The following is a 22,617-nucleotide window of genomic DNA, read 5'->3' on the forward strand; positions in this document are numbered from 1 at the left end:
AGCAGACACGAACTCTGGACTGTGTGCAGGGATAGGGCACAATCCCTTTTCCATGTCTCAGGAAAAGAAGAGCTCTCTGTGCCATGCCCTTTGCCAGATCTTTGCACGTAGCAGTCGCCATTTAATCCAGGATAAGCATGCAAAACAATTAGCATCATTTTTATGGAATGAGGTAACTCAAAGGAGAGACCATGCGCAAAACCCCTTCAGAAACTGAGCTGAGGGTGTTTTCACTAGGTATTTCTTTTGAATTAATCTGTCTGGTTACATAAGCTGGGAACACAGAAGTATTTGAGAAACACTACAGGGCACTCAAGGAAAGAAGCCGGGAAGCATTTGATAGCTCTGGCCTCTTTTTTTCCTCTTTGGGCGTGAGAGGATACTTTATTTACAAATAAAATCACAATATTTCAGTCTCCCAGCTTCTGTACAAGCAGTGGCTAAGGAGTTCTGGGAGCCTTTGGACTGAGAAAGAAAAGGCTATGAGGGAAGGATGAGATAGAGGACTATCAAGGGAGTATCGAGGAGAGAGTAAGGAATGATTTGTTCCTTTTCTCAGACAAAATTAGTTGGAAACTCTTGCAGAACAAATGAGGGGAATTAGCCATACACGAAATATGTGGCAGAGCTATGGATCTCCTTCTTATAGGATGCCATAAGTGCCAAGAATTTACATGGCTACCCAGTGGCCCAGACCCTGAGGGCACCATCAGCCCTTGCTGCCCCGTATCAGACCCCGGGGGTGCCCCCACCCTGCCCATGGCCCAGCGCCCCATGTCAGCCCCCCAGGGCTGCCAGTCCCTGCCCCAGGGATGCCCTAGTCCAAAAGTCTCATCTTATGCTCTTATGTACCGAGACACTTTTGGTGAGAAGCTATTGGCAAATTCAAGTCAGACAGTCTTGCTGGATGAAATGGGTGAGAGAGAGGCTTGGATTCACCAAAAATGAGGAGGATCTATCTCCAAAGCATCAGGGCTAGCAAAGGTAGTGATTGACTCTATTTATTTCATTCTAGGAGGCGATTTGAATTTGCTTCCATCACCTCTGAAGAAAATGTCCCAATAGGCCATCTGGGAGATAATGTTTTTCATATGTTTTACTCTGTTCCTGCAAGAAAAATGTGCAATTTGCTTGATTTGGATTAAACTGTTTGGGGATGGTTCTTTTTATTTCCTAGCATAAAAAATAATAAAAGTAAATATAGCTTGGAAGAAAGAAAAATCTACTTCTTACCCTTTTCTCTGTGAGGAAGAGGTTTTGGGCAGGGTGTCTTTCTGGCCAAAAAATGACTGGGAGCTGTGAGCGAAGCCAACCCGCTCCAGCAATCAATGAGCAAAGAGAATAAGCTGGTACTCCCAGGGCTTGAGGAGTGCTTTGCCTTTTCCGTGGGGCAAGTTAATAGACTTCACAGCAAGGAAGTCAGGATATGCTCATACCTTGCACCCACTGAGCTCATGAGCAGAAATACCTTTATCGCTGCTTCTGATCCCGTGAATATGAGTGCAGCTATTATGGAAAGGGAGGTCTATAGTACCCATTGAAGAGGCTTGGGAAGGTGGAGATGCCATCTACCAGCTTATAGGAAAAATTACATGTAAACAGTTGGATAAAGAGTTTGTCAGCCTCAGCCCTTGCTCACCAGGAGGGCGCAAAAGGCGAGTTGTGTACCGGGGCGATGCGCCTTCGGGGAGGACTGGGGTGAACAAAGCGGTTGCTTGGAGATTATCTTCAGGCAGAAGCTTGCAACATCAACAGTTCCTGTTTTAGGACAGTTACTGAACCAAAGACAAAACCAGTACAAGTCCCGTTCCTCAAAATAAGTTCATAAAAAGTGCAATTTCCATGAACGAATACCTATACTTGTCGTACTCATACCATCTTTCCAGGGTCTGTACAAACCTTCAGGATTCAGAGTCAGTGTGCTTTCATGAGACAAAGAGCTGCTTTCACTGCTACCACTGTATTTTTCAGACCACAGAAAGGAAAGTTCTACAGATCACAAAAGCCCCAGACTCAGCAGAGACTCCATATTTTTATTTGTGAAGTGAGACAGCTGACAGATTGCAAACTCAATTTTACTTCACAGGCACTAAAGCCATGAATCTAGTCCTGTGTCTCTTCAATCAGTGATGATTAGTGAGTTTCAAGCACTTTAAAAATGCAAAGGGCAGTAGTTCAGAAAGTAAAGGCTTCACCTGGCATAGAAAAGAAACAAGACCTTGTGGCACAGTAACATGACCACATGTGCTACCCGAGCACTCAGGTAGAGCTGGAATAAGGGTTACCTGGTTGAATGAGGATATAACAATTTGAAACATTTCTTTTCCCAGCAGGAGTTCACTGCTGTCATTTTAAAATGGACTCCCCAAGGCATGCTAGAGAGCATTTTTGCATCAAATGTTGCCTGTGTGCATGGATTTGAGTATCCCTTGGAGCAGTGAGCTGAGCAATGTATCAGGAAATGACAAATAATTGCTCTATACGCAGAGAAATAACTCCCAGGAATTTTTATCCAAAGCCAGCAGGGTTCTGGCTGGGACTGCAGGGCAAGACAGTCTCCATTTTGACAGATACAGTGTATGTGTTAAGCGTGAAAAAGTGGCTTCAGGAGCATCACGTCCTGGACTTGTGGCTCTCAGGTACAGGAGTCTGAGGGGAATTGAGTATATCCTAATTTAGGCATACAAGCACTCTCTTTTCTCTCTTCTAGCACCACTGACCTGCTATTTTGCAGCTAGTCTGTCCCATTTTGCTAAGCTAGTAAAGTAAAATTTATTTCCTTCTTAGTCATCTTGAAATGAATTCATGTCAGTGGAGAGGCAAGAGGACATTCTCTGCATATGCTCCAAAGCTGTGTATTACATTTACTAGATTCAGATATCTGTGGTTTCCAGTTGGGAGAAAAAAAGGAAACAGCGAGAAATGGGCAGGGCAGCGGTGGACCTTTGCACGCAACCGCAAAAAGAGGAACTGAGCTCTGGGACATGGCTGATCACACCTAGCAACTGCTGAAGAGCCATAACGACTTTGCAAAGATTTGTTGTGTCAAACATCTTTCAATAAATCAAAAGAGAATTTTCTTGCTTAAATTTTTTCTCTTCCTTTGTTGAGGTGTTGGTTAAGTTCCACAGTTTTCTTAAGCAGAAACAAGATCTTGTAAAGCATTTTGCTGGTATTGCCCTCTCTCTTTCAGCTGGTCTCTGAGGGCAGAGACACCCAGAGGTGCATCTGCCGGAGAGAGAATTACTGCACTCCCACCTCTCTCCAGCTCTGCAGTGTTGCCACTGGGTGCTGGCGGACACCCCTTGGACTTCTGACTATACAGGGATCTCCACACATCCCCTTGCAACAAAGAGTTCCTGTTGTGTGGCACACACAAAGGCACCCAGATCATTACATGTGCCGCTTGCTGAGAAGATGCAAGAAACAAACTGAAGCAAATCAGTTAAAAAAAAAACAAACTAAAGATGGTGATCATCTTAATTTACATTTTTTTCTTTTACTTTGTGAAGCCTCAGGCTGCTTCTCACTAACCCTCAAGTGAATAGAAAAATTGTTGCAAGAGTCCAACTCCATTTTAAAAGATCAGCAAAAGGCAAGATTTGCACTGTATTTGCATCTTATCTTTTCTATAGGTCTATTTGAAGGAATTATTCTATACACAACCTCTCTGTAGGCAGGATTGCAAAAGGTTAGAGTTCAGTCCAAAGCTCCATAGTATCAGACAACCCATAAAATTAGTGCTATAATTTAAAAAAATGAACGAAAGATCAAAGAAAAGCGTATAAACTATTAATTTTTGAGCAAATATGCTATACAATTGTGGCTTGACTACCATTAAACTGCTAACAAAACAATAGCAAAGAATCCAGGATACATTCCTGACAGTCTTTCAAGTCCTGAATTACATTTGTAATGGTTTGAAATATAGGAAAAGGTCCAATCCTCACCTATAATGAGCTTTTTTAGTTCGCATCTTGTACAACTTTTACAGTCTATAACTGGATAAGTCTTGATGTGTAAAGTTGTAAATCACCAGTGTTGATCCACAATTTATATTAAAATAAATAAGCATATATACTGAGATTATACAATCCGAGCATACAGAACTTATTCTAACTACACTTGATCAGAGGGATTCAAGTAAACGGTCACACTATGAAATTTCCAGAAGAAAAGCAATCTAAAAGCCACTCTCACCACTCTCGCTCTCTGAAAACTTTCTCCTGGTATTAACATTACTCCTTTAAACCCATTGGCTGCACTTACAAAAGAAGATGCTTAAAGTTAAACAATAAAACTACCAGTTAAAAAAGTGGTTCTTCATCATCTGAAATATAATAAGCTGGATCTTCAGGTTTCAGATGTGTTGCCAAAGCTGGGATTCTTCATAATTTGATCTTCAAAAGTGAAGTGCTAGGTTAGTTGTCTGGTCCCTGGTTGTACAATGCAGATTCAGCTTAACCAAGATACTCATTTTAGAAGGATCCACTCATCCAAGACACCCATTTCTATTCTATGTATAAAGATGGCTGTCTATTTTTCTTCTCCAGCAGGAGAGAAAGAATATAGAAGGCCCCCTAAAACCAGCCAGTGAATACTTAAGTGGATTAAATTATGTGTGATAGACTGAGTCTGATCATTGAAGATTTCTAGGTCTCTGTCACAAGGGGAATTACAGCTCTAACTGTGCTTGTTATTTTGTCCCTTTAGCATACAGTTAGTGTCCCACAAAACCTACAGAACTGCTCTTGCTGCATTTGGTCAGCACAAAAAAATCCAACCATCATACTGCATACCTATAGCCAGCAGTCATGATGTCCAGCCAGGGGTTTGAATTGTAATTTACATCAAATATGAGCATTTGATAGATCCTTTTTAAGTTCTCATACGCGAAAGGAAGGCTTGCACTGCACAGACCGGCACACCAGTAAACATTGAAAGAAGTTCATGCATTTGAAGGCTGCTGGTCTCTCCACTTACAAGATGAGGACTTGGTATATCTCATTGCTGGCATTAAAGATGTCATCACAGTTTTCACCCACCAACACACCTCTTGCAGGAATCTTCACAGTGAAGCCAAGAAGAAAGTATCTCCAAAAGCTCCAAAGAGCATCGTGTGCCCCTCCAACGGAGTGGAGGCGGTGGCTGCACTGCTGCTCCAGGTGATGCAGTTGCACCGTGGTTCGGAGCTGGAGGGGGGACAGGCAGCAGGCAGAGGAGCCAGAGCTTCGGCATCTTCGCTGCTGTGTGTACCAGGCCGCTGATATTCCCAGGGGAGCACCCAGGAGAGAACAGAGCAGTCATAACGGCACCTTGGTTTGTGGCAGCAGGACATGTCTCTGGGAGGGAAAGAAAAACACCCAGAGTTGAAGTTTAGCTGGAGGAAATATTTGTTCTTACGACCTCCGTGGAATGAGAACCACACATCATGTTTGTTTGAGAGACACACATGCCAGGCCAGCAGCTCAGCAGCTGAGCGGGGACCAGAAATTACCCATTATCTTTTTAATTTGGAACGGACTTGAATTTCAGTATTTTCATTGTTCATTTTGTGACCCAGCATTAGGGGTGTTATTATTACCACTCCCATGGAAAATGCTATGAATGAGGCAGTACATCTCCAAGAAAAAAACTATCTCAGTCTTCAGATGATCTCTTTTCTTGGGTGGGGAAAGGGCATAGAAGCTGTTGTTTTTCCAGTGCATGCTGAGAAATGCTTAGGAAATATCATCTGATTTTCAGGGCAGAAAGGGGGAGAACTCTATGCCTGTCACTGATAGCCTGTTACCCTGTGTCCTTGAAAAATAATATGCTACAAGGAGAAAATGTGTAGCACTGAAGTGTGGCTCCTTCATGTTTCAAAGCATCAGGAGTAAGTGATTTTAATGGATGATTAAAAACTTTCCCTCCACTATTACTGCACTATAGGGAGCTGCCATCAGCAGTGACCTACTTGATGTCACGGCAGAAACACATGTTTCAGATGTTGGCCTAAATGTGGATGATTGTTGGTTGGTGCTCATCTCTCCGCAGTGTGATATACTTCGAAAATAAATGACATCTGCCAGAGGACCTCTTCTGCTCTGCAACTTGGTCCAGTTGCATTCCCTTTCCCTATGTGCACAGTGGTGTGGGTACAGCCCTCACAGACAACAGGCACGTGAGTGCTGCTTACAGAGAAAGTCCAGCTATCCTTAGTATCCTTAATGTATACGCCAAGTGCTGTTAGTGCTGGGCTGAGATATGGATTTTCTCTGTAAGGGGCTGTCAATCATGAGCCCTCTGAAACTGTGCCAGGATACAGAAAATCAAGAGATGTATTATAAAGCACTATGCTCTTTTTCTATACTTTCTAGAGGCCTCTTGACTCACATTTTCAAGCTTCACTGTGCAACCATGCAGAATTGTTCCTTTCCAAACGATGGATTTGCCAGGGGTGGTGGCAGTAAGGACCGAGCAAGTTGGCCAGTCCTGTTCTTCTTGGAACCAGCGCTTTACTATGGACCAGCAGCTATTATAAATTAACATTGCAGGCATTAGCAAGACTACTGATGAGAAGACTCTTTCCTCAACGAACCTTGCTGTGTTATTAAAGTCACCTTTTTGAACACGGAAAGCTTAAATATGGAGGAGGAAATGTTTCAGCTCATCCGGGAGGAGAAGTCCGGTTATTTTTTGATGTTGCTTGTGTCCAAAGCACCTCCTGATGCACAGGCGGCACAACTGCATCAAGGACAGAGGCCCTGGAGAGAGAGCCGGGGAAGAGGTTACACATGTGGCTTTATCGCCCCAAAATTGTAAAGCTGAAACAGCAGCTCGCGCATCATCACACCCCCCACCTCCTGCAGCCCACCTTGCACAGAGAGTGTGCGGCTGCCGCAGGACGCTCAGCGGTGAAAAGCCACACCTGCACGCACCAAAGGACATCAGCCCACCGGCAATTCAGTTCACACCTAGTGACTCTCTGTCCTTACACAGCTGCAAGTAGCATTAGCAGCGTCAGTCTCTCCCTTTTAAGCTGCACGACTGTGAAGTGGCTTGTGTTGTCTGAGAAGAAGAGATGATTGATGCCTTCTTCAAAGTCCTTTCCTCCCCCGACTTCCCTCAGTGAGATCCAAATTTGCAGCCCACTGCTTTTTTGAGGCTTTTTTTTTTTGGAGTGACAAACACATAGCAAAAGAAATACCATATAATCCTTTATTTAAACCTTTCAGATTAACCAGTCTCGTGCTGATAGACACAAGCCCTGCTGAAGGATCTGTGGTGCTTTTCTTTTTATTTAAGTATCATGGCATTGTACATTTACTTGGGGGGCTTATCCTTTTCACAAAGAGGTAGGTCCCTCGTGGCACTTTTAACTGCTGCACCTCTCTCAGTTCACCCTCCCAACATGTCATTTTCTCCCCGGTGTGCAGCAGGAAGGGATGACACGGGCGGTGGGTCACAGGGGACTGTGGGAGGGCAGGTAAGAAGGGCAAAGCAGGGGCAGCAGCGAGTGTGGACTTGAGGTTTGGGTGCTGGGAGTGGGGGTGGAGACACGAAGAGACCCCGCAGAACGCGAGAGGGAGGTAAGTGAGCTGGGAGGGGACAGTTCAGGTGTCACCGATCGTGCCTGCCTGCCGCGTGGGCAAGTTAATGGTCACCAGACAGCTGAAAAGTTGGTGCTGGTGGAGGGGTGAAGTGCAGCAGGAAGGAACAGAGGCTGCAGCAAAAATATGGGGAGGTGGCAGCTTTAATCAACTTTGGAGTCTTCCCGTGTTCAGGCCACCAAGTTTCCAGCAGCTCTGCAAGGCTGAAAACAGCTGTGCTATTTGCAGGGCTGTGCAAAGGTCTGCACCCTCCTGCTAGGAGTCAGCAGATGATTTACCTTACGCCTGGGTACAAGACAACAAGGCAAGTTTACATGGGGCAAGGGAGACTGACTGTTGCAGTATCCCACTGCACTTGTGTTTGGCCACTCTGATCCCGCAGATAAATGCCCTGCCTGTAAACATCTCATTTTAAAAAGTTTCCATTAAAAAAAAAACAACTCAAAAACTAAAGACTTACCAAAACACAAGCTGTGTCACTACACTAGAAAATATTTAGCAACTGCAAGCATACTCTTCAAAAAAAAAGCGCATTTTTGGATCATTAGCTAATTCTCTCACCCACACATAGGACTCTTGCTGCTACGCAAGCAGGGCATGCAGTTGTCCAGCAGCATGGTGAAGTCGTGGGGAGGGAGACCACCACATGTACTACACCTGCTCTGGGGCAACTCCTAGGGTGACTCTGGGTCAGCACACCCACCGGCTTATGTCTGGTGGAAAAACACGCTCCCTCCAGCCTGCCCTGGCCGTGGGCATGGAGCTGATGTCCCCCAGCATCTGTGGTGTGGGGGGTGAGGAGCCATGTGTCGGAGCAGGGCCGGAGAACAGCAGCTCAGCCGTGCTGGTGCTGAGGGGCCGTGGGGCTGGCGAGGTGGCTGTCATCCCTGCAGCACATTGCCAGATCTCCCCTTGAAACCAGAGGGGTAATGCTTGCACCGCTCCCCCAGGTTGCAACCACACCGCCGGCCACCAGGCATGACCCTACTCAGAGAAGAGCGTGCTGGGCAACATCAGAAAAAAACTATTCAGCGGCAAAATTCCCTTCAGGCATTTCTCATTTCTGATTTTGATTGCTGAATTTCACTTAGAAAAGTTCCTTACTGCTCAAGCTGTCAGCTCAGTCCAAGCCGCGCTTCTGGGGCAGGTTCCACAGGGTGTGCCTGAAATGGTTTTCTATCTCAAATAAACAGGACACATGCAGTGCCACAGGAGTCAGGAGTCTAACACAGCAGGGACTGGAGCTCGAAAAGATCACAGCTCTGTGCACCATAGATTATGCTGAGAAACCAAATGTCCATTGCTCATACATAACATGCACAGCACAGTTGTTTTCGTGCCATTATTTTCACGTTGCTTTTTCAAGTAGGGCCTGATTCATCACTTTCTTATTCCAGATTCACCTTGGTGTAAATCTGTTCATGACAACAGTCACACTGACTGTAACTGGAATAATAAAATCATGTACCACACCATCAGCAACTTGTTTAAAATAATGAAAATTACTTAGTAACATGCATGATCTTCTGACTCAATGAGAACTTCTAAAGAAGAACACAAGTACACCAAAGATTAGACATGAGAAATTTCATTCTAGTTTTCCTGAAGATTGGTAAGCAAGATTTCTCTCCATAATACATTAAACTATTCATAACCAATAAAATGGATCTGGAAATATTTCATTTGCAGGTACAAAATAAGCCCTTCCTAAGGGTTAAGCCTCCAGTTTGATACTGCTGGGTTGTTCAGCACGTAATGCTGGCCTTTAAAAAAGGCCTAGTTTATAAATGTATATACACATGTATAATCACTATATTATTCTTGTGCAATTTTCCTTAGTCCCCACAAAAACTTTAATATAAAGTTTTCCATTTTAAAGGTACTTTTGTACCTAGGTAAGATCTTGGCCAAGCAATAAAAGTAAAGGCCAAAGAATCAGAAGATCAGTGTTTCAATATTCTTTCCTCAGTATCACAGACATTAAAAATCTTCTGGTTGCAATTTTGCCTTTATGCTTAGAACAGTATCTGGCACACACCTGACCCTCAGGATGCTGTAAACCCAAAGATCCCAATGCTTACCAGATATCTTCAACACCCAACAAGGGTGATTTCCTTCCTGCTTTTGTCAGCATGTTCCAAATAACACTGCTGGATCTACTCCCATCTCAGTCACAAGGGAACTGAGAGGCTCCCACTGACTTCAGTGCTTCAGGTAATCAGACAAAGCTACCATTAATTCCTAAGCAGCATTTTCCTTTTTTTTTTTTCACCCTAAACTCTACTTTTCATTGTATTGCAAGTTACTTACTATTGCTCCCCAATGCAACAGATTCACAACCCAGAGTTCGAAAGATGGTTTATTGTTGTTACCATTATTACTAATAGTGCGCTACTATATTCTGATGCTAAAGAACACAGCTAGTGTCTATATATCAGTGAATGAAGGTGAGCTCAGTTATCCTCAGTGTTGTAGCGCCCATAGCATGGAATAGCACAGCCTTTTTGCAGTGGTTTATGTGGTTTTTTTCCCTAACGAATCCCAAGTGAATGAACAAAACAAGCGCTAAGGGGCACCTTCTTTCTGCAGGAATAGCTGTCCCACAGGGCTGCCAGGTGGGACCAGCTCCATTGGCCTCTTGCTTTCTGCATTCTTCACCCAAATGTCTGCTCCAAAGTCAATCAGCAGCTCCACCAGCTCCACACTGCAATTCCTGGCAGCCACATGCAGAGGGGAGTCCAGGCCTTTGCCGGTGTTCACGTTTGCTCCTGAACACAAGGAGATGACCAAAAACAATGACAAAGAACAATGACTACACAGCAGCCTATTTCCATTTCCTGCACTAGCTGCTATTTCTCTTGCTAGTCTGTAAATGCTATAGCATCTACCCAGGGGTGGATTTCCTTGAGTTCGTGCTTGGTACCACAGTTTTCACATGCACAACTTGCACTGGTTGGGGAGCAATGGGGTTGTCACTAAGAAAACAATCCCAGAGCAAAAGTGCATGAGGAAGTCCTTCATCCACAGTGCAGCTCTTGGATACCTTGAGGCAGGACAACGTTGCGGTTCCACCTACAGCCCACCTTTGCTCCCCAACCCAGTGCCCCATTCCCTTAAGATACATGCAGGGTTTCAACTTGCTCTGAACTGGAGTCTTAAGCCAGTGGGATTTTCAAATGCCAAATCATCTGTAGGGGAAAAAAATGTGAGAACGGAGCAGTTCTGGAGGTCCTTGGTAGAGCAGGATATAGGTAAGCACCCTGATGAGTGCTCCCCCATCCACTATCCTGGGCTAATGTCTCCTAAAACACAAGGGTGAGCTGCAGAACCAGTTCAATGCTATTTATAATGTTTTCGTAGTACACATTCTCATACACAGAAGACAGCAAAATCCAAAATGGCAGAAAACAGAGAACAATAGCCAAATATTTAGTATTCAGATTATAAACTGTATTTGATTTCTTCCAAAAAAAGATCCCTGTGCTAAATAGTGCATAAGTTGATTTAAATATTTTTTATTTTTTTCAAAGCGGCTTTGTTGGTCCATCGTTTTTGTACTAGCTATGTGGCTACCTTTTGTTAGAAGAGATGCACTACTGTAGATAACATAAAATGGTCTTGTATGATTATCCAAGTGCTTAGACTTGTAGCTATGTTTGTTTGATGCAAAGAATATAGGGCTGAACATTTTCCTTTGTTGGAAATGTTTCAAACTTTTTACGAACTTGGTGCGAATTAAAATATGTTGCAGAAATACTACGTAAAAATGATTGAGTCAATTGTTTTGGGTAAAAAGGGAGAAAAGAAAAAAAGGAAATTTTTTCCTGCCCACTTCAAATAACTGCAGCATCACACACAGAGACACTGGAAAGAATGCTCTTTGTTATAGGCACTGCCGGCCATGTGAAATCCAGGATTATCCATCATTTTTCTGGGACCTGTAAAGCTGGATTCCTGGGTCAAGAAGACCCTGGTTACCCTGTTACCCCATTTAATCCAGGACTGCCATCAAGAGCGAAACATCCCCAGGTCCCAGAGCAGAAGCTCCTCTAAATGTTGAATGCAAAGAGAATCCAAAGATAGGTGTTACAGGATATGAAAGTACATCATCCTTTATTTTTCTTTTTACCTGACTCAAGCAGCTTCTTGGCACAGTTCACTTGCTGATTCTCACAAGCTACATAAAGTGGAGTACCCATATGCTTGATGTTGTGATCTATATTTACCCCATGGGACGCGAGGAATTCAACACATTGCACATGACCTTAAAAGGGATAAAGTAAGAGTCAACTCACAGAGATCAGGCATTTTTCAGCAGTCCGAATTCTCTATTGCAGTGGTGTAATTTGGCAAAAATTCAATGTTTTTTCAAGAGACGGTAGTGCAATACTTTTATCTACTCCAGTGTTTCCAACCTGGAAAACAGGAGCTGCAAAGCCATGGTCAGCAAAACAGGCTAAAGCCCTCGTATTTTATCTGGCTTGTTTCAGCTGTCTACCGAAAATGAGATGAATCAGGCTGTGTTTTTCTCCACTGCTTTGGAAGATAGCCAGATGACTCAGATGTCCACACCGTCAGCAGATGATTTGGACAACGCACCCCCTTCCAGGTGTCACCACATGAACTCAGAGGCCCCGAGAGCCCAGCCGAGCTGCCCTCAGTGAGGACCAGCAGCAGGAAGAAATGTACCGCTTGTGATGAGACCAGCTAGGAAGGTATTTCGCATGACCCAAATCAAGGAAATTATCTTCTTTATCTCTCTTTTCCACTTCAAGACGTTTTAGTAACACGGAAAGGAGTGCTGATGCCCGTGGGGTTACCTCTCTTAGCAGCTTCATGGATGGGGGATGCCAAGTCACAGGGCGGGTGTGGGCTGGCTCCGTGCTGCAGCAATAAATCCAAGCAAGCCACACTGCCACTGACACAAGCGCTGAACAACGGAGTGTGCCAGTCGACAGTGACTCCATTCACCTGAGGGAAAAATAACACAATCAAGCTTTTATTTTGCCTTCTCAGTATTTCAAAATTAATGTAAATTATCCACTTTCTCAACAGAAAATAGGGTTCTCAATATTTTTTATTTAATTCCTTACAAAACCCGCCTACTGTTTCTGAAGATTACCACCTTTTATTAAAAAGATCTTTAAAAAAATCTTTTGAAAAATTGCCCCCACGTCTCTCCTCCTGAAAAACAATGTTTAACCAGTGCCTCTCCAGGGCCTCTTAGGAGTTATCAAGTTACCAAGTTACATGTGTGCCTATTTCTCAGTTATCTCAGCTGAAACACACCTCCCTGTAGCCCTTTCCTGAAAGAGTCTGTTTTTAGCTGAAAATGTGCAGTCCTGCCCCTTTTCTTTTATTTTAAACTTTAAGGTAATACATGCATAACTAGTTAATTTTCTTATTCACTACAATTTTGATATTAGCTTGAAAAGTAGGGGCTGCATGACACATCCATTTCACCACTTTACTTGCACATTGTTTCCATTTTGTTCCCATTTTATCACCATTTTATCCTAACAGTTATACGCCTCTACTTCAGACTCGGTGCATTGACACCAATGAGATCAGTGTGTGCAGAAAACAAAATACACCCTTAACTGTGGCAGGATTATAAACCTTTTGCAAGAGCAACTTTTCCCAATTCTTTCAGTAAATGATGAGAACATTGCATCTTCTTCTAAAGAACAATAATAACTGTTCTTTACATCTGTGCTTTTAGGATTGCTTTTTGAAGTGCATTTTATAACACATGTACCTTAAGCAGAGCTAAGCAGAGAGTGTAAATCACAGTGATACACTGCCATGAAATAGCACATTGCCTAGTATTAAAATGTGATAATACAACATACTAACACTAGAGACAGTAGTCTGTACTTCATGTACTCACCTGAGCACCATGTTTTAATAGGACACTGGCACAAGCAGCATGACCTCCCAGGCAGGCTTCATGGAGAGGAGACACCTGGTCTGCTGTAACAAGGTTAACATCACTCCCCTGATGAAGTAACAGAATATATAATTACAACCAACTATCAAAACCCCCATACAAACAACAAAAAAAAACCCTGTCTAGCTTTAAATCTTTATGTAATTGCATCTTCCTCAACTGCCTGGAGTTACCCATCTCAATGTGTAAGCAGAGAAAGAGGCTGTGACACTTTGGCTGGAGTAGATACTGGCACAGCACACCAGAGGTCATGCCCTCTAATCAGTCCTAATCAGTGTAGAAAGCTGTAGGCAGTGGACTGTCCAAAGGGACAATACAGAATTTCTTTTTGGGACTCAGCATGATTTTAATTCTACTACACCATGAACAGCAGAATCTGAAATGAAAAAAAAAATTTGAAAAATTACTACTGAAGTTCTTGGCAGGGTCGTGACTGCCACCTTTTTACATCACTGCTCAAGCCTTCTGACCTCCTGTCCATTGAGTCTGTGGTTGTTTGACTGGATTGAATCCTGAAATGCTTTTGAGATGGTTTCTGCTCTTTGCACACTCCTGAAGTAAAGCCGGCCTCTGCATTAGAAACCATTGGTTTGATTCTACAGGATCTTTTGTTTCTGGCAATCTTGGTGCTCCAGAAGGTTAAGCTGGAAGAATCTCCAATATCCCTTCCCCTTCCAACAACTCCTCCACAGACTATATATAAGAATTTTGAAGAAATGGAGCAGTGAGGTTCAGAAATCATTTCTCCCTGGCAATGCCCTTCTACAGTGGGAACAAGGGCCCCTGATACCCTCAGGCACTTCAGAAACAAATGCGTTGGTGGCTGAATTGAAGCTTCAAGCGGAGTCACGCATGGGTCCAGAGCTTCCCCCCACCCAGGGCACCAAATGCTGCTCGCAGACGCAGGAGCTGCAGAAGGAGCCCCCCAGCCACCCAGATATCCCAGCAACCGGGGTCCCATTGCCTGAACCAGAATTAAAGTAAGACCCAGGATATTTCGATATGTCATCAGCTTAGTGCACAGAGCTTGCACTAGGCAAGGAACCGCTTGCAGAAAACAGAATATCTGTTACACACGGATTTCTTTGGATTCCAGTCAACATGATTTTCTCACCTTGGAGGTTTCACAATAAAGCACAGACTGCATTCAACTATCGAACAAATCCAGCAGAGATTTTATCAACCCAGCAGAGGGGTACCTGTTTGATGAGTTTCTTCAGAGTAAGCAAACGCCCATGGATAGAGGCATCATGTAAAGGAGACCAGTCTGAAACAAAGTCTGTATAAAGAGAAAGACAGGAAAAAGGCTGACAACTCCATGAACTCTTTCATCAGCATACTTTACTTCAACTGCGTCACCCCGGCAAACCTCTTTTCTTCTATTTTATTACTTAAGCTGACACGCTTTCCTTGGAGCAGCTGCTAGGAGGCAGTGAGACAAGAGGAGGACTTCAATCTGGGTGTGTTTTTAACTCATCCCACATTGGTGCTGGCTGCGCTCCCCTGCAGAAGAGGAGAGGGATTTGCAGAACATTACCTTGCTCTGACTGAGCTTGTCCCTCGCTTTGAATTATTTCCCGTGCCTTTGTTTTCACAAGCTCAGTACACTTTACCAATTAGCTCAGAAGGACTACGTTTGGAAGAGAGTACAGCTGCTCAGTCATTTACCCCTGCTCAGAGCTGGGCTAGAGCCAACAATACCTAACGAGAGAAGGTACCAAAGTACAAGGAGAGAATTTGTATTATTTGCTGATTTTGCTCCTCAGATTTCAGTGTTTGGTGTTAGCCTGTGCAGCGGTACATTTTAAGTAATATCTATATTATTATTACTAATACTGCAGATTTTTCTGTTGGGGAAATCACAAGGTGAGATACAGCACGTATGGAGGGAAGTTCAAAGGAAGGGTCTGGCTCAGCTTGTAGAGGCAGCTGAGGGGATGGGATCGGACGCAGGCTGCACAGCAGTGAGGACATAGGCCCAGCCTGTGAGAGGTAAAGTAGGTCGTAAAGAAACTGTTCCTACTACCATGATAAATACTCTGATACTTCAAGTGCCCATATAAAGAAAACAGATGAATATTTGCTCGTATACGGTCTTATGTGAAAGAATGACTTCAGCTCACCTTGCCAGACAACTGAGGAGGCACGAAAGGTCTGTGTTAGAAACTGAATTTTAAACTACTGTTCCCAAGTAATATTAGCATATAAAGTTTGATCTTCAGAAAACTGCCACATGTCAAAAATAATTACCGGAAATGAGTTAGCATAGCGCCAGCTGGATCAAGGAGGTACAGGAGGGAATCCTTAGGGTTAAATTTGGTACCAAACCTGTCAAGTCATATAGAGTGCTTTTCTGAAAGATCTTTTTGCCAGGCACAAGCATTATTTGATGCAGTTTACGAGGCTTGCTTATCTTTCCTCAGTTACACTGAGTAACTTAAAGGTCTGAGGAAATACTTATTGCTAATGACTTTTATATTTCACTTCTCTAGTTGCTGTATTTGTTCTTTATTATAATATAGTGAAACAGACTAGTTTCGTGCTAAGGACCATACAAACATTAATAGAAGGGGATCGTCAGTATTACAGATTTTATGGCTCAGGGCCAGCTGAGCAACAATCCCTCTGGGAGACATTTACCTCCTTCGGTATTCTTTGCCTCAAAACACATTGTCTGATCTATGTTAATGGCCCGGGTCCCCCTGGGAATGAAGAGAAGCATCTCCAGAGGTCTTTTAACCCAGCTTCTTTTGGAAACATATTAAGCTGCGCGCTGCAGATGTTCCACTCTCCTTCCACTAACTACAGAGAAAACCCCAATGACCAACTTGGACGAGTTGCTGGTTTTCAGGGACTAGATGAGATCATATGCGTGGAATCGGATGCTTAACAGTGAGAAGTCCGCCTTCAGCAACAAAACCTAAGAAGCCACCATAATTCTTTAAAATAACTTCTGCAGATTAGCTGATGCTGTCGATACTTATGCAAGGTCAGCAGATCCTGCCTTGTCTCAGGTATGAATGTGCATGCGAGAGCTGAACTCCTCATCGCTGATATCCTGCCGCTTCTGGCTATGCCACGATGTGCAGGAACAAGGTGATTACCAGTTGCGTCAGCTGTCACTCAGACTGTTGGGCCATTGGTGTCTCACCCTCAAGGGTGCTCAGGAAAGGACATCAAGTTTAAACAAGATAAGATCTAGCACAGTGAGACTTACAATGGTCTTGTGATTGAAAGATTGTACACTAAGCAAATCATGACCTAACGATGGTGGTATTTTGAAATGTGTTGTGTCTATCACACACAGAAGAGCTTTGCCTGCATAGCTGTGTTAGGTAGGGGGATGATTTTTTGCCAGCATAGTGGCCACAAAAGGTCTGTTATACATATAGGTATTCTTGAAAGATTCTTTTATGACTGTACAATACATTTGTCTCAAGTTGTTCCTATAGGCAAAAGGATATTTCTGCTACTACAGTACACCATTTTTGAGCTACTCGATGTCCATAAGAATGCTTACCTGTATAGCACACTTCTGCAAATATGTACATATTACGTCTTGCTGTCTCTGAACAATGGCTCGTTGATGGACTGAACTAGGGTAAATTTTAGTGTTTCCCTTCTTGGACTCAAAATATGTGGGTCTCTGTAACAAGCAGCTAGTCAGATTAGTAGTAGTCACACGCACATCACAAGTGGGAACCCAACTGGTCCCCTATGATAGTTCTTATTTGAGTGAAGCAAATAAAATAATCCAGTGGAATAACCAAGACGTCACTTTTCCTTGTGAGAATCCTTTCTTAAGAGTGCTCCAGCACGCTCCTTGCTCACAGGACAATCCCAGTGACATACTGGAAATAACCTCAAGGTGGGTCTGAAGCGTGATGGGGATGAGCTGTGGGCAGTACAAGACCCTTAGGAACACGGGTCTCATCAGGGATTATGGACAAGCAGCTGATTCATGATTTTCACCATTTATCCTCCATTCCCTGTCTCTGGTTATGAGTGCTACCTCATTAGGGGAACGGGGAGGGGGAGGGATGTAGAAAATACTAGACCATTCATTGGTTTATGCTAGGTCTATATTTACTTGATCTGAGCTATTACTGGGCATCCCTTGGGGCCAGAAAGGAGGCTTATTTTGTGTCCACCAGAGACTGACTGTGACTGGAGACAGGACACAGATCTGGTGGCTGGAGCTTCTGTTACCTGGTCAGTATATACTGCTCATGAGTGCTGTTAAAATGACTATCGGCTTTGAATTCTGAAGGAGAGATGCCTTGGAGAGCAGGGAGGGACCATCACCCCTGGGGCTGTGCCTCCTCTGAGTATGGAGCACAGTCTCCTTCCTGTGTTCTCCCCATGGAGAAAGCTTGGGACCTTCTCCTGGTCTTCGCATGTATTTGTTACAGCTGTGAGTTTGAGTCTTTTCCTTTAGATCATAAATTTGTTGCCAGGGAACTGGGAAGGTGTTTGGTGCTCTGCTGACCATGGCCTACAGACTAGGTATTTGGTGGATACTTTGAAACCTGCCATCTATTTCACTGCTGCCTGTGATTAGGAGACACTGTCAGAGACTGTGCAGACCTGGCAGGTAAATCTGAACTGCCAAGTAAAGAAAGCCAGTAGAACAATTCAGCATTGAGCTGTAAGCAGGTGAAGATGCAGTGGCAAGTCAGTCTGCACCGCTTGGTCTCAAAGACAGAAATGGTTCCAATCTCTTCTATTTAGCACTATAGAAACAGCTAACAAAATGAGACTGTATGAGTCAAGTGATCTTTTCCAGTCTTGCATTACTTTCACTATGAAAGTCCAAGGGAAAAAACACAGAAACTGAGAAGCAACTCTAACATCACAGGCACATCAACTCACATGTAATTCATATTTGGGACAAGCCTCAAAATTAGAAGGCCAAAATTAGAACCCCAATACAGTTTTATGGGTGGTACCGAGTACACAAAATGAACAGAGGAATGAACTTGGGAAATCTGGGTAATGTATGTCAATTACCTTTTAAAGAAATTTGTTATTAGCCTCATCTGAGCCTGCCTGCCTCCTTCTATGTTCCATGGGCTATATCCCACAACAAACATGTAGTTCAGTAAATTCGCAAGCATCCTTCGGCTTCAGCAAATAGACAGTCATTTCTAGAAGCTCTGGTTCTGGTCTCATAAGGATAGCTAAACTATGCTACAATTATTGAAGCACAGTATTATTCATTGACTAAAATAGCTTTGCTTTAAGTGATGTGTGTCAAATGATGCTTATCTGACCATGCTGTTGATCTTGCTGATCCTTCTTGTGTTACCATTGCTTGCGCTTCCAGGCTCTGTAAAAAACTTTTGATTTTCCCGTTCTAGTTTCTAACTAATGCCATTGCCCAATCTTCATGAGTTGCAAGGGAAGCATGTTTATAGTAGATCTAAAAATCTAGATTGAAGAACAAGTTTTCTGAGCTGCAGTTTGATCTTTTTTTGGTCACACAAGTACAGGCGGGGTTTTGTGCAGAATGCCAAGTTGTTATATCAACGTGTCAGCATTCTGGTGACAAAGAGGGAGGTGCACAGTCATGCCATCACATCCATGTGCAGAATTTATCCATTCAGTGGTTGCTTGAGAAAAGGCATTTTTCTACAACCCACTGGCTTTCAGCGGCAAGAAGTCACCTAGATCCGCTTTCACCACCGAAAATCCCAGCCAGCCCAGAGGTTACATTAAACCTCTGGTTGTATTTGATTGCACTGGAGCATGTGAACATTGACAGGGTGGTGTATATAGAAGAAGCCTTATACCAATCACTACACAAACATGCAAACCCTGACCACGCCCTGTGGACAACAGAGCATTCACAGGACGTTTCTAGAAGACCACTCGTTTTTGTGGTGATGGCTGAAAGTATCTTTTTCCAGCCTGTGATCATGTGGAGGGTGTGGCACGCTCCATGCCTGTCCCCAGGCTAGTTTCATTCCATGGTGATCATGCACAGTGCAGCTCAGAAGGGCCTCTGAAATCCTTTTGGGGGAGGTATGCTATTTGCATACACATATACCTATGGCATTATATATAACAGTATTACAAAAGGTATTTTTCAGATTCTAAGGCTTTGCCCGAAAGTTTGTGATGTATGTAGCCTGACCCAAATACATTCCTGCTGTAAGTCTCCAGCAGGGCTTATTGACTCTGCTAAGGAGCAGGCAGACACAAGAGGAATGGACTGAACTCCTGTTTTTACAGGACCAAAAGATCCGTGTGCAGCAGTGCAGCATGTGGCCTTCCCTGCTTCCAGCTTCCATTTTGCTGGAGTTCCTCTCCAGTCGGGCCTGGTTTGATTCATACTGTTAACAGCATTGCTGCTCCTGCCCTCCCACCCCAGCCTCAGTATGTACATACATGACACACATGAGGAGAGGCAGACAACAAAGCAGATATACTGATCGTCTTTGCCTTGTGGTTCTAGGGTCTTCATTTTCTATTTTTTTGTGTGTATAGAAGCATTGTGAACAGCCCAGGAAGGTAGTAAGAACAGTGTAAAGTCACATTATCTTAGTTTACCTCATTCACTCTGCACGCACTGTGAGCTGAAGGAGTAGCTTCTCAGAAAACACAGCTACAGGGAACACGTCTAGGTAAACTGTGATGTGAAGTTAAATTACTTGTCTTCTGTTACCATGTCATATTTTCAATGGCTCTGGACCAGACAACAGAGAAATGATCAGAGTGAGGCCATTTGTCTGAATAACTGTTCGCGGATGACCACAACAACATTGGTCACAAGAGATCACAAGGCCCTGGCCATTGCAAAAGAAAGTGCTAGGGCTTGTGGTTTAGCCTAGGCAACAACACTTTGGTCTGCTCATCTGCAAGTGAAAAAAGGAAAAAGAAAAAGAAAAAGAAAAAAAGAAAAAGAAAAAGAAAAAAAGAAAAAGAAAAAGAAAAAGAAAAAGAAAAAGAAAAAGAAAAAGAAAAAGAAAAAGAAAAAGAAAAAGAAAAAGAAAAAGAAAAAGAAAAAGAAAAAGAAAGAGAAAAAGAAAAAAAAAGGAAAAAGGGAAAGAAGAAAAAGAAGATGAAGAAAGGAGAAAGGAAAGGAGGAAAAGAGGGAAAAGCAAGAAAAAGAAAAGAGGAACTGAGCCAGTGCCGAGCTTCCAGCTGGCACTAATCTAAGTCAAACATGCCACAATGCAGCTTCTTTTTCAGCATGCTGTGGTTCAAGCACTGCATTTGTTACCTCTTATACAAACTGCAGTGCAGAATCAGACAATCTTTTCTGTAACACACCAGAAAAACAACCAAATTATTCAGTTTTAAATAGGAATAGCTTATTAAAATCCCTTCTGAAGGGCAAGGGCATGAAGACATTGTGTGGGACTGACTGCAGACCTGCCTGGAAGCAGGACAACAGGAGGAGCACACCACGGTAGCCTGACCCTGCCCTTTGTCACCACTGGCCGAGGTGAAGGCTGGCGGCGAGGCAGGAGCGTTACTTACCGCTCATCAGGGGGTTTGACAGAGACGTTGCAGACGCCTGGCCTCCGGCTTCTTGTGATTTGCTGGCGTTTTGATCTGTTCCCTCACCATCCATCTCAGCCCTGTCTATGCAATTTCTATTTTTTTCACTTTGTGGTCGGTCTCGAGAGTTCAAATTCCATCGTCCCTGACAAGCCCCCGGCAGTGGGAGTGATCTGTTAAGCAGACCCTGAGCGCACGAGTCGAACAGACCTTGCAGCAGACTGGGACGTGGTGCCGGCAGCAGTTTGTGCAGAAACTTGAGTACCTGGGTTGGGATTTAACGAAACAGCTCCCCAGCTGCCCTGGGAGGCAGCCAGCGATCCAGCGAAGCGAGAGATGTGCCTGATGTCACATCCTCCCCAACACGGCGCCCAATCGTAGCGCCCGCCGTCCGTTTTTATCAGGAAGGAAATTCTTAGTTTGCCAAAAAAACAAGACAGAAAGAGCCAGTTCTACTAGTTGAGCAAACTCTGCCTGCAGGGGATTTGCAAAGAAAACCCGCAGAGATACGAGCGCGCGCGGATCTGCACCGCTCCTGAGCAAGTTGTTTGCAGGCAACTTTGCCACGCGCCTCGCTGGGTGCTGGGTGCTGTGCAAAACCACCCCTCTTATCTGCCAAGCCCTGACGGTATGAAGAGCCGGAGAGCCGAACGTCAGCTACGCAGCGGTGGTCGCCTCTTACCCTGCGGATATTGAAACCACATGTCTGGGGAGCTGCGCTTCCCACTGGAGGCCCCGTGTTTTCTCCGTGGCGTGGAAATCGCAGCGCTGCACGGGCTCGTTTCCTTCCCTCCTGGTTCAATTGATTTCACTGAGCCACGGTCACACTACAGGTTTCGTATCTGAGCGATGCCCTTTCATTTTTAAGCAATTTCTTGGTCTAAAACAAACATCGTGAAACTACCAGCAAACAAATGGCAACGTTTTTTCAGGATGTCCATTTGATTTCACTGGGTCTGTTTGTAAATATACTATTCTCATAGATGATCTCCATTTGCACTTTTTTCTTTCCCAAATTGGTATAATTTACAAGAGCAAAATCCTTTTCTGTCCCTGAATATTTGTTCATTTGTGGGCAAGGGCAAGTAGGCAAAACTTCCACGCAAAAGAATAAACCACTCAAATAAAAACTAAGTTGGGTTTTTTTCAATTTGTCTACTACAGCAGAATTTGCATTTGTGTATTTGCAGATACAAAGTTGCTAATCTTGGGCCAATTCTGGTCGTAACTCAGCTGAGCCTGAGCAACTGGATTTCATCTTTATTCCTACGTGTAACGCATGCAAGAGATCTGGAATGGTATTTAGGGTTTCTTTGTCCACATGTTTAAAAAATATCAGTTATGATAAAAGATATAAAACAGCAGCTGAATGTCATCTGCAAGCCCCACCAGCAGGGAATCTGTGAAGGCAACATGGGCACATGCTGGCACACCACTGCTGATGAAATACAGATGAGGACAGGGCCTGCCCCTTCCAGGGCTCTCCCTGCCGAATGCCCTCCTGGCTCCTGGATTTGGTCCCGTGTGCTGGATGCAAGTTGACACTTTGGTCTGACTGGAAAATGCATT

At 43.9% G+C, this 22,617-nt stretch overlaps 1 protein-coding gene across 4 annotated transcripts; it reads right to left on the reverse strand.

Annotated features, from left to right (window-relative positions):
* Positions 1-2,029: 2,029 nt before the first annotated feature.
* Positions 2,030-21,365, reverse strand: ASB9 (ankyrin repeat and SOCS box containing 9). 4 transcript variants are annotated; one of them, XR_012764844.1, is made up of 8 exons: positions 21,028-21,365; positions 14,742-14,821; positions 13,483-13,590; positions 12,413-12,563; positions 11,722-11,856; positions 10,169-10,360; positions 6,376-6,746; positions 2,030-5,342 (listed from the first exon to the last, which is right to left on the reverse strand). XR_012764844.1 is itself a non-coding variant. In XM_009940641.2 (8 exons), the coding sequence occupies exons 1-7, from the start codon at positions 21,119-21,121 to the stop codon at positions 6,622-6,624; spliced, it is 885 nt and encodes a 294-aa protein (XP_009938943.2). In that variant the 5' UTR covers positions 21,122-21,365; the 3' UTR covers positions 2,030-5,342; positions 6,603-6,621. The 4 variants fall into 4 exon arrangements, 1 of the variants encoding a protein (XP_009938943.2); XR_012764847.1 differs by lacking the exon at positions 21,028-21,365 and adding an exon at positions 17,063-17,152; XM_009940641.2 differs by having other exon boundaries at positions 6,603-6,746.
* Between the last annotated feature and the right edge of the window lie 1,252 nt (positions 21,366-22,617).

This window comes from Opisthocomus hoazin, chromosome 1 (assembly GCF_030867145.1).
Source record: "Opisthocomus hoazin isolate bOpiHoa1 chromosome 1, bOpiHoa1.hap1, whole genome shotgun sequence".
In the NCBI taxonomy this organism is placed as follows: Eukaryota; Metazoa; Chordata; class Aves; order Opisthocomiformes; family Opisthocomidae; genus Opisthocomus; species Opisthocomus hoazin.

What these genes read in the sequence shown, in the direction of transcription:
- ASB9 (XM_009940641.2), bottom strand. Translation starts at nt 21,121, where the DNA reads ATGGATGGTGAGGGAACAGATCAAAACGCCAGCAAATCACAAGAAGCC. An exon ending in CCATGAAGCTGCTAAGAGAG is followed by an intron (nt 11,857 to 12,412) that starts GTAACCCCACGG and finishes ATCCCTTTTAAG; the next exon opens with GTCATGTGCAATGTGTTGAA. An exon ending in GCTATTCCTGCAGAAAGAAG is followed by an intron (nt 6,747 to 10,168) that starts GTGCCCCTTAGC and finishes CTCTCTCTCCAG; the next exon opens with GGCCTCTGTCCTTGATGCAG.